General features: G+C 53.5%; 1 protein-coding gene across 6 annotated transcripts; it reads left to right on the forward strand.

Annotated features, from left to right (window-relative positions):
* Window positions 1–955: 955 nt before the first annotated feature.
* Window positions 956–14040, forward strand: P2RX1 (purinergic receptor P2X 1). 6 transcript variants are annotated; one of them, XM_074845229.1, is made up of 13 exons: window positions 958–1246; window positions 4547–4694; window positions 5227–5298; window positions 5755–5824; window positions 6349–6445; window positions 7104–7184; window positions 8780–8921; window positions 10263–10393; window positions 11070–11160; window positions 11834–11899; window positions 12543–12635; window positions 13176–13223; window positions 13525–14037. In XM_074845229.1, the coding sequence occupies exons 1-12, from the start codon at window positions 1110–1112 to the stop codon at window positions 13218–13220; spliced, it is 1173 nt and encodes a 390-aa protein (XP_074701330.1). In that variant the 5' UTR covers window positions 958–1109; the 3' UTR covers window positions 13221–13223; window positions 13525–14037. The 6 variants fall into 6 exon arrangements, 5 of the variants coding, with proteins under 5 accessions (XP_074701329.1, XP_074701332.1, XP_074701331.1 ...); XR_012625744.1 differs by having other exon boundaries at window positions 956–1246; window positions 12543–13223; window positions 13525–14040; XM_074845231.1 differs by having other exon boundaries at window positions 957–1246; window positions 13027–14040.
* The last annotated feature ends 465 nt before the right edge of the window (window positions 14041–14505 follow it).

Here is a 14505-nt window from a genome sequence, read left to right on the forward strand (position 1 = left end):
CAACCCTCCTCAGCCCCAGTGCTCCCCAGTAAAGAGCTCACCCCTGTGGGGCTGTGCTCTTGAGGCTGCCCAGTGAGATGCAATGCAGGTACAGGGTCCTCCATCCTCAGACTCTGCTCTTTCCCCAGCAATGAGCCAAAACTCCCACCAAAATTTCCCAATGCAGCGATGCTGGCCCCCAAATTTCAGTCTGGCATGTACAAATCCAGCCCCTTTCCCAATGATACTCACTTAGAGTGATGCCTGCACCACCCTGCCGAGCATCCCTCGCTGTGACCCAGGCTCGCCCTCCCACCCCTGCTCATGGCCATGCCTTTCTGGAAATGCTGGAAATGCTGAAAATGCTTCGAAACGCACCCAGCCCAGCCCTGTGCAAGTGCTGGGAACCAGCCAAGCCCCAGCTGGGCGGCCTCACTATGGCAGGGTGCCAAGCCGGGTGCTCCACTGCCCCGTGGATCGGCTCCGAATTGCTGGGCCGGGGGTTCTGTGCCCCCACCCTCCCCTTTCCTGACCCTTTTTCTGGGGAAGACTCTGGGGGACAGAGGAGAACATGGGTTAGGGACACAAACAGGAGACCCACAGCCTGAGGTGACTGCTGGAGCAGGAAAGATGATACACCAACCCCAGTTCCTAAAATCTTCTCCCAGGACTCCCACCATCTCCTCCATCCTGCCGTTGCCCCCAGAGATGCCCTGTGGTCCCTGCTTACCCTGAGCCCTGCCTGCAGCCCCTCCGTTCCCAGGGAGGGCCCCCGCCTGAGCCAGGATACATCCCCCGTGGTCTGGCAGCTCCTTCCTGGTGGCACGTGGGCTCGGCAGCCGGGTGGCCCTACACCCTCCCGCACCCTGTCCCACCCCCAGACCATGTAGGGCACCAGCTGCTCCCAGCCCAGAGCTTATAGAAAGAGAAAACCCCATCCCCGCGCAGGAGGAAACCCGACAGGCCAGATGTACACAGAGCAACGTCGATAGTGTTTTTATTATTTTTCTTTTTTTTTTATTTCCTCTCTGCAAACAGAGGAGTCGCTCGAGCAGCAGCGGGCACGCCCGACCCACGGCGCAGCGAGCAGTGGGGCTGGCAGGAGGCTGCAGCACAGCCCTGGTGCAGCCATGGGGCAGAAGTGCATGGAGAAGGTGTCCTCCTTCCTCTTTGAGTATGACACCCCCCGGATGGTGCTGGTGAGGAACAAGAAGGTGGGACTGACCTTCCGGCTGATTCAGCTCATCGTCCTGGCGTACATCATCGGGTAAGGCCCCTGGCATCTGCTTTCCCCTGAATTAATGCTTTGTCATGAGGTTAAAAAGCAGTGGAGACGAAGGGGTTCATACATCTATATCCTGATGCGAGGGGGGGTTTACTGCTGATGGCATTGCATCCCCCTGGCCATGGCCACTCCTGTGTTGCCCGGTGTCCCACCATGGGTCTTCCAGACAGCTGCCTGGTCCCCATGTCCTGCCCAGAAGCTGCTGCGTGTCCGGGCTGGAGGCTCATCCCTGCCCAGCCCCACTCTGCACGCCGGGGCCCCGGCTCCTCACTGAGCCACATCCAAATCCTGCTTGAGCTGCTGGACGGTGGCCTGAGAATCTGTTGTTATTTTTATTTTCATTTGTATTAAATAAGAGGCATTTGGGGCCAGCGTGGTGATTTGTGAGACTCGCGCGGCCCAGGACAGGACCATAAATCTCCCCGTCCACCACCCCGCCAGGGAGGCAGGGCCAGCCCAGCGGCTGAGCCCAGGACAGAGCTTCTCTCCAAATCCCTGGTTCGCTTTGCTTGTGGGAGACAGCTCCGAGAACAGCCGTGGTGCAAGAGCAGCTGCTTAAAAAAGGCAACGGGTGGAGCAGGCAGGCTCAGAGCCATGCAAGGATGTATGTCCTCGGGTGCCCTGCTCATGCCACAGCAATTCGCCCCCGTCCCCTCACCATGGTATGGTGTGCCATGCTATGGGATGTGATGCTTGATAACAGCACAAAAATCTTTGCCGAGTCCCCACGGCTGCTGTAAGCTCAGCCCTCAACAGTAAGACCAGCACCCTCCCATCAGGAAGGGCCCCACGGCGGGAGGTTTGCAGGGAGAAGGGGTGTCTGGTCATGAACTGGAAAAAATAGGTATTTTGGGGGCACAGGGTGACTAGTGCAGCCCAAAGGAGAGGCAGTAGCTCCCAGGGCTCTGTGCAAGCTGTGGGGAGCAGTTGTGCCCATCCCTGCTTTTAGCACAGATCACCCAGAAAGGGGGAAAAGCTTCCCAGGGGGTCACTCCTACCCTGCTCAGTGTCTCACAAGGGTAATCCTGATCCCAAACTGCTGCCGAGACAAGGTCTAAAGGATGCTCCATTGCAAAGGAGTTTGCACTGGCCTGGACTGGTGTTACTGGGAGCAACGCTGGCTCTCCTAAGGGCTGAGCCCGTGATGCCCCAGGGCTCCAGCAAACCCAGGCAGGGGCAGCTGCTCCTGTGAGGGGGAACCAGCAGAGACGGTTGCTCAGAGTGGTACTTCCTAAGGAAACGTGGCTTAAGCAACCCAGCTGAAACAGGATGGGCAGCCATGAGGGAGCAAAAGGAGAACCAGCTTGGGGATGACAGCCAGGGACAGAGGGGAGGAGGTTGGCATAAAGTTTTTACTGGTGGGGTCGGACTCCACTGGCAAGGGGCTGCCTGTGAGTGCAGCCGCCCATAGCCCCACCGGCCACTGGCATCCCCCTGCTGCCTGCAGCACTGCCTGCGATTCCCTGCCTGCACTGAGCCATGACGCTTGAGATTCTCTCTTCTTTGTAAGCAAGTTTGGCAGGGAGACATTTATTTATTTACAATTACCTCAGCTTTGGTCCCCCTTGGCAGCAGGCGTGGGTTGCTCGTGGGAATGCATGCCGATGCACGGCTGCGTTGGAGGGATGTGGCAGTGCCATCAGTGCAGAGGAGGGACGTGGGGCCGATCCCACTGAGAGAGCCGGTGTTACCCTTGGGGAGCAGCTCTTCTTTCTGCCGTTACACTGAGATAAGGCGGTATCGCTGCTGGCCAGGCATGCCACGCTCTCCCCAGCTGGACATCGCTCTCTGGCTTTTGTTTCCTGAAAACCTCACATGTGAAGAGGCTGCAGGCTGAGCTGCAGAATGGGGCTGGTGAGGAAAGAGGTCTTGGTGACTCTGCCACTGTCAGGGAGTGACACCGCGGGACTTTTACCACCTGGGCAGGGCTCAGTGCCACATTTACAACATGATGGGGAAATGACGCCTTGCTTGCCGTGACCACAGCTCAGCAGCAGGGTGGGGGCTGCATCCTGCCCTGCCACGGGGAGGCTGTGTCACAATATGGAGTCCAGCCCTGTGTGCCTGCAGGCACCTCTGCCAGGGAGGGATGAGGTGGCAGTGGCAGAGGCTGCACTGGAGGCAGATTTAGGAAAACCCTCCATCATGGTGCTGCCCAGCTCACAGCCTCCTGCAGCCCCAAGGGCATCGTGGAAGATGCCCAGTGTAACCCGTGTAACCCAGTATGGCACTCTGCCTTGGAGGAGGAGGTTGGAGCTGGGGGTCCCAGCTGGGGTTGCAGGTACTGGGGCAGATGCCATCCCTGAGGTTCCCTTGCCCCCTGTCCCAGGATGCTGATGGGGCTGCAAGCCAAAAAGCACCATCCCCGAGAGGTCCGGCACCTGTAGGGCAGACCTCTAGGCATCACCTGGGATTCCCCTGTTTTCCCCCATGCCCATCAGTCAGGTGTCTGAGGATGGGCTGACATATTAGGGTGGTGTCACGAGTCATCCCAGCGTGCTGTCTCTGTCGTGACCAGTGGGACCGGTGTCTGCAGCAGTGGGGACAAAATCCAGATCACTCCTTTTTTAGCACCAGGAAGGCTCCACGCCACCGGGAGCGCTACCCAAAATGGTTGCTCGCCCATGTTTATAGTCTCCCTGAGTCAGAGTTAATCCAGCAGCAGATTGTTTATGCCATAGGTTAAATAGTGTCAGGAGCCAGCCCTAATAGCTGTGTGATGGGCTGGGAAACACACGGAGATCCCCATGTCAGCCACAACAGTGTCCCCAACCCTGCTCCTGCAGCCCTCTTGCACCCAGGGCCACGGCTCCATGGTTCCCTTTGCTGGATGGGTAATGGTGGCCCTGGACATGAGCCATGTCCAGGCTTACCCCTGTCTTGGCCCTGGAGGCACTGCTTTTTGGAGGGTGCCTATGAAGTGGATCAGGAGGGTCCAGGAGGGTCACTGAGCCCAGCAAACTGCAAACCCACCATAGGCTTTAATCCCAAATGGCCAATGGCCACCCTGCTCCACCTGCCTTCACACACCCTCAACCATAAAATGTGTCCCAGTCTCCAAAATAAATCATCCCACTGTGGAGGTCAGGCCCCGCAGCTACCACATGCCTTGGGCAAAGGGTGGGAGAGCTCAGCAACACGCCCCTCATCCAGCTGGAGGAAATTTGGCAAATAAACCCCCTTGGCAGAAGAAGCCCCAGTCCACAGCAATGTGCTGGGACCTGGGGCTCCTCTGGATGAGTGCCAGTGGCCATGCTCACCCCACCATCTTTCCCTACCCAGGTGGGTTTTCCTCTATGAGAAGGGCTACCAGTCTCAGGACAGCATTGTCAGCTCGGTCTCGGTGAAGCTGAAAGGCCTGACACTGACCAACGAGAGCGTCATGGGCCCTCACATCTGGGACGTGGTGGATTATGTTTTCCCACCCCAGGTAAGGAGGCAGGGTGGGTGGGTTAGGGGGGTTGCTTGTGTCCTAACAGCCGCTTTTCCCCATGTGCCGTGGTGCAGATGGGCTCATTGATGTAGGCTTTGCATGGGGCTACCCATGACATGCTGTGCCTGTGGTGGAAAGCAGGTTGCTTCTGCCATTGACCTCTGCCCACATATCACCCATGGAGAGCATTCAGTGCTTTGGCCCCACCATGGTTGATGGTTCACATTTGAAGCTGTCTCCAGAAAGATCAAGGCTTTTCTGTTGTCTCCAGATGAGCATCTCAGGCAGCAAGGGGGTCCTCCACTGTCCCTGGGGCTGGTGGCACTGCAGCTCCACAGTGCCACCACCAGCTTCCCAAGATGTGGTGGAGGAGGGTGGAGGACCCAAAGTTAGGGAGAAAGGTGCCATTTGCCTGAACATGACCCAGTGGTTTGGGTGTCCTACCCCTTGCCCCAGGGAGAGGCTCCTCGCAGAGGCTCTATCAAAAAATGCTGTGCCAGCTGTGAGCTTATTGGCTGTGTCTCCACAGGGGGACAGCTCATTTGTGGTGATGACCAACTTCATTGTCACCCCTGGACAGAAACAAGGAACCTGCCCGGAGGTAAGTGCAATGGCTTCCTTCAGCAGCCTCAGCTTCAGTAATTTAGGGAGACTGTGGTGGTGGCACTGGGGAAGGAGTTTTCCTGATATTGAAAGGTTTAGTAAAAGCCTGAGCCTGACCCCGTATTAGAGTTCCTGATTTTCAGACGCTACATGAAGGGTTTTATTCTGCTGAAAAATGGCCAGCATCCATTTGTTTTCTTCCCTTTGAGACAATCAAGCAGAGCAGACTCAAGGCTTAAATAAAAGCACCTGCCTGGAGTTTAAAAAATAATTCCTGCTTTTTCTTGCTTAATCTGGACACCCTCGGTTGGGAAGCTGTGTATGGACGAGGCTCTGGCTGTAGCCAAGTTGTGTTTCCCCTGAGGAAAACACTGCCTGGTGAGGCAGGAGGCACAGAGGGACTGAGACCGCAGGGTGTGATGCTGAGAGGCGGCTGCCTGCTTTCTCCAAACAGCTGCCAGATGCCGGGCTCTGCGTGCGGGACAGTGACTGCAGCAAAGGGAAATACAGCCGCCAGGGACAAGGTACGGCACCGGCATTTCTGGTGAGACACAGTGAGCACAGCGTGCTCCGGTGAAGCCTCATGGCTGGAGTGTCTGGCAGGGGGACCTGCTTTGGACCATCAGCTGACAGGGTTTGGGAAAAGCCTCTGACATGCCAGGGGAGGGTCCCACCTGGGCTGGTCCTGCTTGCCTCTTCTGAAAGGTATCTGAGCTGCAAAAACCTCTGCCAACAAAAGATTAATCAAGACCAAACCATTTCCCCCAAAACTGCTGTCCTTCTAACAGCCCGGCATTTTCTGAGGTGTATTTTAGCAAATAAAATGCCCAGTTGCTCCCCTGTTCAACAGCACAAAAGAAACCACTGCCCCAAGCTGAGAAGCCACAATTAATTACCCTTTTTATCAAAGGGCATCAAAGCCCTGAGTATTTTGTGCCTTGGATGTCTGTGGCAGGGTTGAAGCTCCAACCAGATCCCATCCACCCCAGTGTGATACTGGGAATTCCCAGTATCCAGGGGTGTGAGTGGCTGTCTCTCTTCCCCACAGGGCTCATGACGGGTAGGTGTGTGCATTTCAACACCTCTGTGAAGACCTGCGAGATCTTTGGCTGGTGCCCTGTTGAAGTTGATGACCATGTTCCCAGGCAAGGAATGATGTTGCTGCCCCCTTTTCCACCCCAGTCCCACCCCAGCTGCATCAGCAGCACTCGCTGTAGGGCAGAGCAAGCCAGGACTCTGTGTGTTGCTGCCAGGACAGCCTGGGTTGATGCAGATCCTGGGGCTGTACATGCTGCCCAGGGTCCCTGGCATGGTTTGCTCCCAACCTTGCTGGCAGCTCACCCCATCTCTGCTGGGTGCTCTGTGCATGGACCAGCAGCCCCTATCTATCCTGTTTGCCTTCAGAGTAAAGTTGTGCTCTGTCCATGAGATGTTCTCCACCTCCAACCTCCACGGGCCACTGTAAAGCACCTCCTGGTAGATGCAAAGTCCTTTTCTTGCCTTCCCTCCTCGCAGGGGGGCATAGGGACAGCCAGGGCTCCACTGAGGAGCCCAGGGAAGCATGCAGGCCCTTGAGGTCTCTTCCAGCCACCTCAATGTGCTTTTGGGGTTTCTTAACTGAAATCCCATCACCTAACTCCCTCTCTGTCTCCTAACAGGCACTTCTATCCTTCCTTGGGGCTTTTCTGGATAGGGAAGGGATGAGATCACCAGTTTTTCTGGGTCCTGCTCATCCCAGTTTGGATGGATCTCCATCCAAATGGAGCCAGGTGATGGACACATGTCAACACTTGTGTTTTTCAGCCCTGCCCTATTGTCAGAAGCAGAGAAGTTCACCTTGTTCATCAAGAACAGCATTACCTTCCCCAAGTTCAAGGTGTCCCGGTAAGGGGAGATCTGGGGGGGATGGCTTCTGCTCGGTTTCCCCAGTCATGTCCCTCAGGGGAAACCATGGGTGTAGCTAAATGCTTGATACAGAGGATGCAATGCTATCCCTCATCAGCGAGCCCGGGACTACTCTAACTGCTGCACTGGCCACCAGATTAGCTGATAGGAACGGAAATGTTTCCCTCCCAAATCTGTCCCACCTCAGCTGGTATCTGTGGTTACAGGGAAGAAGGTTTCTGGAATTAATGTTCCCTGAGTTACCTTCACATGACACACATACAGTTTCTCTGATTCTTCATTTTTCTTCTCCCTTTTCCTCCCCAAAGATAACAGTAAAATACTACATGGCGCAGTGTGGGCTGTGAGCAGCCAGGACAATCTTTGTGCCCCAAAATGAGCAGAGGCCCTTCTTAAAATCATCGTTCTCGCTTGTTTCTACAACAGGTTGTAGGGTCGGCCCCCTCCAGGCAGTGCTGGAAACAGTGCTGCCGGCTGAAGGCGCACACATAAGAGGATTTGAGATGACACTGATTATATATCTGATTTGGAACAAATTAACAGAAGCTATTTGTGCTGAAGACGGCGGATTCTTCTCTAAGCTGATCGCGTCCCTGCGCTGTAGCCAAGGTTAAATGCCCTGGCAGCCAGCACGCTTAGCAAAGTCTCAATCTGACCTCATGCTGCACCCCAAGAGGTGGCTGGGAGAGGGGATCCCCCACCAGCAGCAAGGAAAGGTGGGAACCTGAGCGAGGGCAGGCAGGAGAGGGGACATGGTAGGGGAGAGCACGTCCTGGGAGGTGAAGGCGGCCGGGGTGGCTGCTCTTGCAGGGACTGAACCAGAGCCAGCTGGGGTCATGGGGAAACTTCCTGCCTTTGATCACTGTTGCTAATTAACTGCCGAGCATAAACAATGAGACGGGGTTGAGCAAGGCACAAGTCTTACAAAGCCATCAGGGTCAGGGCGGCTTTGCAGAAAGACTGTTTTTAGGCAAAAGAGCAGAGAGGGATGGAAGGCAAAATGTTGTCCTTCCTTTTGACCCTTTCTGGAGGAGATAGCAAAATCCAGTAAAATCTGTGGGATACACTATCCATGAGCTGTCCCAGATGAAAACTATTGGTGCACGGAACATTGCCTGGCAGAGCCCAGGGACAAGCTGATATGCGAATGCAAGAGGCAGCTGAGAGGGATGGTGGAGGCCACGAGAGGGTTTGAGAAGCTGAGGAATGAGAGAGGGGGCTGCTAGAAGAGGTGAGGACAGGCAGACGTGTGCTGGATTTGGGCAGCAGGCAAAGCAGAAAACCCAAAGCAGAGCTGGAGAACATTTGCAGGAAAGAAAACAGCAGAGAGGCTTCCTCCATGGGAGGAGGTTCAGAGGAAATGAGTTGCCAGTGGGGTGGGAGAAACCAGGCAGGGCAGGAGGAAAGGGCCCACTGTCCATGTGTGGGGTCTGATGACCATGTGGGGGAGGAGCATGAGGCCTTTGACTTTACCCGGCTTTGAGCAATAGGTTGGACCAGGGACCTCCAGACGTCCTTTCCCACCCAAATTATTGGGTTATTCAGACTCTTTCTCACTCTCTTTTAATGCACAGGCGCAACTTGGTTGAGAGCGTTACCAAGCAGTACCTGAAGAAATGCACCTATCACAAAGTCACTGATTCCTTATGCCCTGTGTTTGACCTGGGATACATAGTGAAAGAATCGGGTCAGAATTTTACCTTCCTGGCTGTTAAGGTACTTCAATTTCAAATGATGTTTCTTGCTGACACGGGCAGGGGACACTGACAGAACAATCATCCCCAAGCCGTTGAGACATAAGGGATCTGTTTTCTCAAGGACTCGTGAGGCAGTGTCAGAATTAGCTCTTAAAGATTATGAATCTCCTTGGACATGGCCTAATATTTAAGCCTTTCTTGGAGACTCCCCTGTAAGATTGACAAGATTTGACCCGCTGGCAGCAAATCCAGGGTTCAGTTTGTTTTAATTTGTGCAATGAATAACTAGAGCTGCGCGGCCAAATCCCATCTGATTGAGCTCGGAAACCTCAGCTGGATGGTCAAATATTGGTCATTGCACAAAGCAAACTGCAGCTTCTCCCCAGGCTCAGAAATGCGGCTTTGCCCAATGCTTCTCAGGATGGTATGCAAAAGTATCTGCTATTTCTGCACTGCAGAGCCTTAAGCTAACTTTGCCAGGCATTAAATAAAATCAGAGGCTTGCATACGTTAAAGGTGCAAAAAGACAGGCCTCTGGGGCACAGCTAGTTACAAGCTGGAGCAAGCTCAGGAGGGACTGCTTCATTTTAGGACAAGAGGTAATGGCCTCAAATTGCGCCAGGGAAGGTTTAGACTAGATATTAGGAAGCATTTTTTTACAGAACGGGTCGTTAGGCGTTGGAATGGGCTGCCCAGGGAGATGGTGGAGTCCCCATCCCTGGAGGTGTTTAAGAGTCGGGTTGACACAGTGCTGGGGGATCTGGTGGTGTTGGGAACTGTCAATGTTAGGCTAATGGTTGGGCTGGATGATCTTCAAGGTCTTTTCCAACCTAGACGATTCTGTGATTCTGTGAGTCTGTGATTTCCTAGCATGTGGCCACTTCTCTTAGAGGAGGTTTTCTTGTGATTTTCGTGGGTTCATTTCACTCTCCTCTATGACCATGTTAAACCGCCTCTGATTTTCCCTGTGAGGTTAATGGTTTATGGCAGGGTTAAGCTACAGGAAAGGCAAATCTCATAGGCAAAATCAGGCAAGCGAAGGCTGTCCCACAAGGACCGTGGGGGATCTGCAGTGAGCACTGTTTCTTGGGCACAGGGTGCTGATCAGGAACAAGAAGGCATGAATTCAGTTGTGTATCTGGCATTTAGGGCAGAAGCAAGTGCCTCCACATAAGGTAACGTATAGGACACACAGCCAAGGCTGCCCAGGAGGGCTGAGACAGCAGTGAGGTTCATGTACCCTGGAGAGCCAGGACCCCTCATAGCATCAAGAAAGGCCATGTATGAGGAGGGAAAGCATTTCTCCATGCAGGCCAGGTCCAAGGAGAGGGCAACCTCGTGACTTCCCTCTTGTCTGCAGGGTGGAGTGGTGGGCATCACCATAGACTGGAACTGCGACCTTGACTGGCCTGTCCGGTACTGCAAACCCATTTACCAGTTCCACGGCCTTTACAATGATGACAGTAATGTTTCACCAGGCTTCAACTTCAGGTAAGGAGATGCCTGTTAACTCTCCAGGCAGAATTCAGAGGTGACATCTTTCAGGATCCCACAGTATTCAAGGGCTGATGGAAGATCAGGCCCTATTCTCCAAAATACTCACTACATTTGCAATGCCAGACAGCAGTGCTCTCTCTAGAATGGCCTGAGAAAAGTGATAACCCATCCCTTGGCCTCAAAATTGCCCCATTGCCTTTCCCTGTTCATCTCCTCCCCCGATAGACTTTCCTGACCAGCTGAGCTCTTGGAAAGCCACTTGAAAGACTGGAGATGGTGCAGGGTCATCTCACATGTTCCCACACTTCAAAGCATTCAGCCACAGCATGACATTTAGGCATGAGCTGCTGCTCTAGATGCTCTGTGTAAAGCTGCCACTAGTGCTGCACTAACACCCACTGTCACGTAGCACTTGGGGTCATCAGGTATCAGCACAAGTAGAAGCTTTAACTCCAGCTTGCAGGCAGGGAAACTGAGGCACAGAGGGGACAGGTGCCATCAGTGCAACTTCTTCAGGGGGGTTAAGGAGAGGGTCAGGAGTAGGTCCGTGACAGTGCATCCCCAGATCTTTGTCCTGCTCTGCAGCCCACCAAGATCCTGATGCCATTGGGTTGCAGGGGGTGGTTAGACACCCTGGCAGGCCATTAACACTCACCATCCAATCGGACAGATACGCCAAATACTACAAAGAAGACGGGATGGACAAGAGGACGCTCTACAAGGTGTTTGGGATCCGCTTCGACATTTTGGTGAACGGCAAGGTAAGGGTGGCCAGGCACTGCGTTCACCCCGGATCCCCGGGATGGCAGTGTCATGTCCTCAGGAAGGTACCATCTCTGTCACACAGCACCAGGGTCTTGTTGGGGCCAGGAAAACCAGTGCAAGTGGTTTCCTCAGGTGCTGGCCTGCTCAGAGCAGCCCTTGGGAAGTGCCAGGAAGGGAACACAGAGGGGAAGTCCTTTTTACAGGCCACATCTGTCTGTTGCAGTTCGGTCAGTGGTTTTGTCCCAGAAAACATCGTGATGGGTTGGGGAGGAACTGTGGAAAGTCAGAACCTTTTACTGATATTTCCAAAACTGAACATTTGTGTTTTTCTGTTTTGTCTTTTTCTTCCCACTGGGAGGAAAGGCTTTCCTTGTTGTTTTCCCACTGTGAATATTTAAAGGGTATACTTTTTTTAAAATTAAAAATACAGGAAGCAAAGTAATTTCAATTTGTGTCAGCCTAAACCCAACCTATCATATTTTTTTGTTTGACCAATGAGCTTAAAACCAGCTCTTCCCCAGCTCCTGTTTCTCTTTGTGCTGTGGTTGTGGTTTGAGTTGCTGCAAGGCACTTTAGCTGAGCCCTACCTGACAGCTATGGCAGCCTTTTTTTTTTTTTTTCCCCTGACCTGATTGTAACATATCACCTATCTTCTCTGATTTTACTCAGGCTGGCAAATTTGACATCATCCCGACCATGACCACAATTGGCTCTGGAATTGGTATTTTTGGAGTGGTAAGTTCAGATATTTCCAGCCTCTATATGGAGACTCTCAAATTATTCTGTGACAACCATAGGGAAGTGTCCCCAAGCTGCAGTGAAGTACTGCTCAAGCAACAGGGATGGGCAAAAGGGGGAAAGAAGGTGCTCTCCTGCCTCACTAGCTTGGGAAAACAGACTCCTGCTGACCACTGGCTGATGTGAATTCTGCTAGCAGGAGACACTGCCCTGCCAAGTGAGGGGAAGGCAAGCTTATTTGTCACGGCCATGTCTTTGTATCTTGATAGTTTCAAGTTAGAGCTGGCATTGAGGGGGTTTTAGAGGTGATGGGCAGTATTTCATGCATGACAGAAAAACAGCATCCTATTTGGTTATGGTCATTAAAGACTTCAGCATGACCCGGAGGGTGTTGTGCTCTGCATATACCAAAAGTGGAAACAATTTCTGTTGACTCAAGTTGTCCAGTATTGAACCCAGCACACTTCACTTCTGTCCTAAATGGATGTTCGGGGGCTGTACAGTCTTTAGCAGCTGCCACGTTGTGGGTTGAAGCAGAAGTGACCCTAATTTGTGGGGCAAACTGGAACAAGCTGGAAGTACAAAGTGGCACAGGTGAGTTGAGTTGGCAGCCCCAACCCTAATTGCACTTTGATTTAAGGCCTCTGTCCTCTGTGACCTGCTCCTGCTGCATTTTCTTCAAGGACGGGATTATTACAAACAGAAGAAATTCAAATATGCAGAACAGGAGCCTGTAAGTAACAGCAAGTCCCTTCCCTATGGAGGCTCTTGCAGGCGCATGAGTGTGGATGTGTGCATGAGTAATGATGCTGTAACACAAACAACATTTATATTGAGGGGCAACCAGGCACCTTCCTGAGCCAGTGGGAATTCTGAGCCCTTGGGACTGTCAGAGACTGGGATCCATGAATCTCCTCTCCAAAATTACAGAGATCTTCTGTGTGACTCACTGTTAATGGCTTTATTCCCTCCCTTTATCCCCAGATATTCCAATATCTGGTAACACTTGCGTTGCTTTAAGGGAAGCAGGGGCAGACCAGTGCTTTAGCAAACTGGAAAATGTCCCCTTTTCTGCTTTCTGAGAACATCTCCATGACTGTGGGATGTTTTCTGGCCTTTCACAGGACATGAGAATAGCTCACCTTAAATTAATCTGAAAATATGCTTATACATCATTGGGGGTTAGAAGTTGCTGTTCAACCACATTTTTCCCTGGCATTAGAAAGGAGCAGGTCTGTAAAAGAATCATTGTTTTCTCTCAATTAACCCCCAGTCGAAGTCGCATAAGAAGGAAAAGGAGCTGGACAATACACAGTGAGAGGTGAGTGGTGTTTCCCCAGCCCTGCTAGCGTACGGCTGGCAGGGGTGAGCACTGTGGGTCTCGGGGCTATCCCAAGGGCCCTGGGAAGGCAAGACTCCCAGGGAAGGCGTGTAGGAGATCAGAGCTGTGGGCTGTAATGTCTAACCTGGGGTCAGCATTTCCCAGGGCAGGCAAGTGCGTGGGGCAGCACTGGATGTGGGATGTGGACTGACATTGCATCTTCAATGCTGCCAGCATTGCTTGAGGAGGGGCAGTGGGGGCAAGACATCAGAAATCACTGTGCACCTCTCTCTCTTGGCAGAATCCACACTGACCAACAAACCTGCACCCTCTTCCTCCTCCTCCTGTCCTAAAACACGGTCGTCATCCCCTGTCACCACCCTGCGCCAGGCCCAAGGCCAGCAGGAGCAGCGACTGACACCGGCTCGTGGGAACATGGGGCCTTGCAGTCAGGGCAGGGGCCGGCCGGCCGGGCTCCCTGCCTCTGGTGGGACACGCTGCGATGCTGTGGGTGGGTTAAACGGGGGACCCGTGGGCCCCCCCACCAGCCCTGCTGCAGGGCACTGGGCTCTGCCGCTTTTGCAGGCACTTCTGAAGGGCTCCCGCTGTGCCCTGCCTGGTGTGCCGGGGCCGTGCCAGGGTATCCTGCACCCAAAGCCCCCCGGGAGAGCATCGCTGCCTCTCCTTCCCCAGTGGCACCCTTGGACAGCCCCAAATTAAGGAGAAGGGGAGGGGAGGAGAGCTGGCAAGAAGTCCCAGTCCTTCAACATGGCAGAAAAATGGTTATTTTGTAAGGATGTATTTTATTAAAAAAATAAACCTTTAGTTTTTCTACTACATCCCTTTGCGGTGCCCATGCTTGCCCCAGGTGTGGGGTACACGGTGCTTTTTGGCACTGGGGGGTTTGTGTGTGCAAAGCAAACCTGGAAATCAGGCTGGAGCATGAGGCCTCTGCCACGGGCTCGGTGCAGGCTCCCCTGGGCTCTGCCATCCCGTGGGGGGCTCCTGGGCCTCCGGCCACAAGCAGGGTTGTTATCAGGGTTGTCACTTGGGTTTCCTCCTCAAAGAGGCTGGCTGGCAGCGAGTGCTGGGACACTGCCAGCCATCGAGAATGGCCGCTCTGCGCCAGCTCTGCCTCCTGCTGCCCACGCCGGCCAGTATTAGCCCATCAGTACTGACCTCCTCAGTGGTAGCCTCACAAACCAGCTCTTTGCGCGCAGGAACAAAACTGCCCCTCTCTGTGAGAAGATTTGCACTACTCGGCGTGTGCAGTTGGGCATCA

Source organism: Strix aluco, chromosome 19 (assembly GCF_031877795.1).
Source record: "Strix aluco isolate bStrAlu1 chromosome 19, bStrAlu1.hap1, whole genome shotgun sequence".
Classification (NCBI taxonomy): domain Eukaryota; kingdom Metazoa; phylum Chordata; class Aves; order Strigiformes; family Strigidae; genus Strix; species Strix aluco.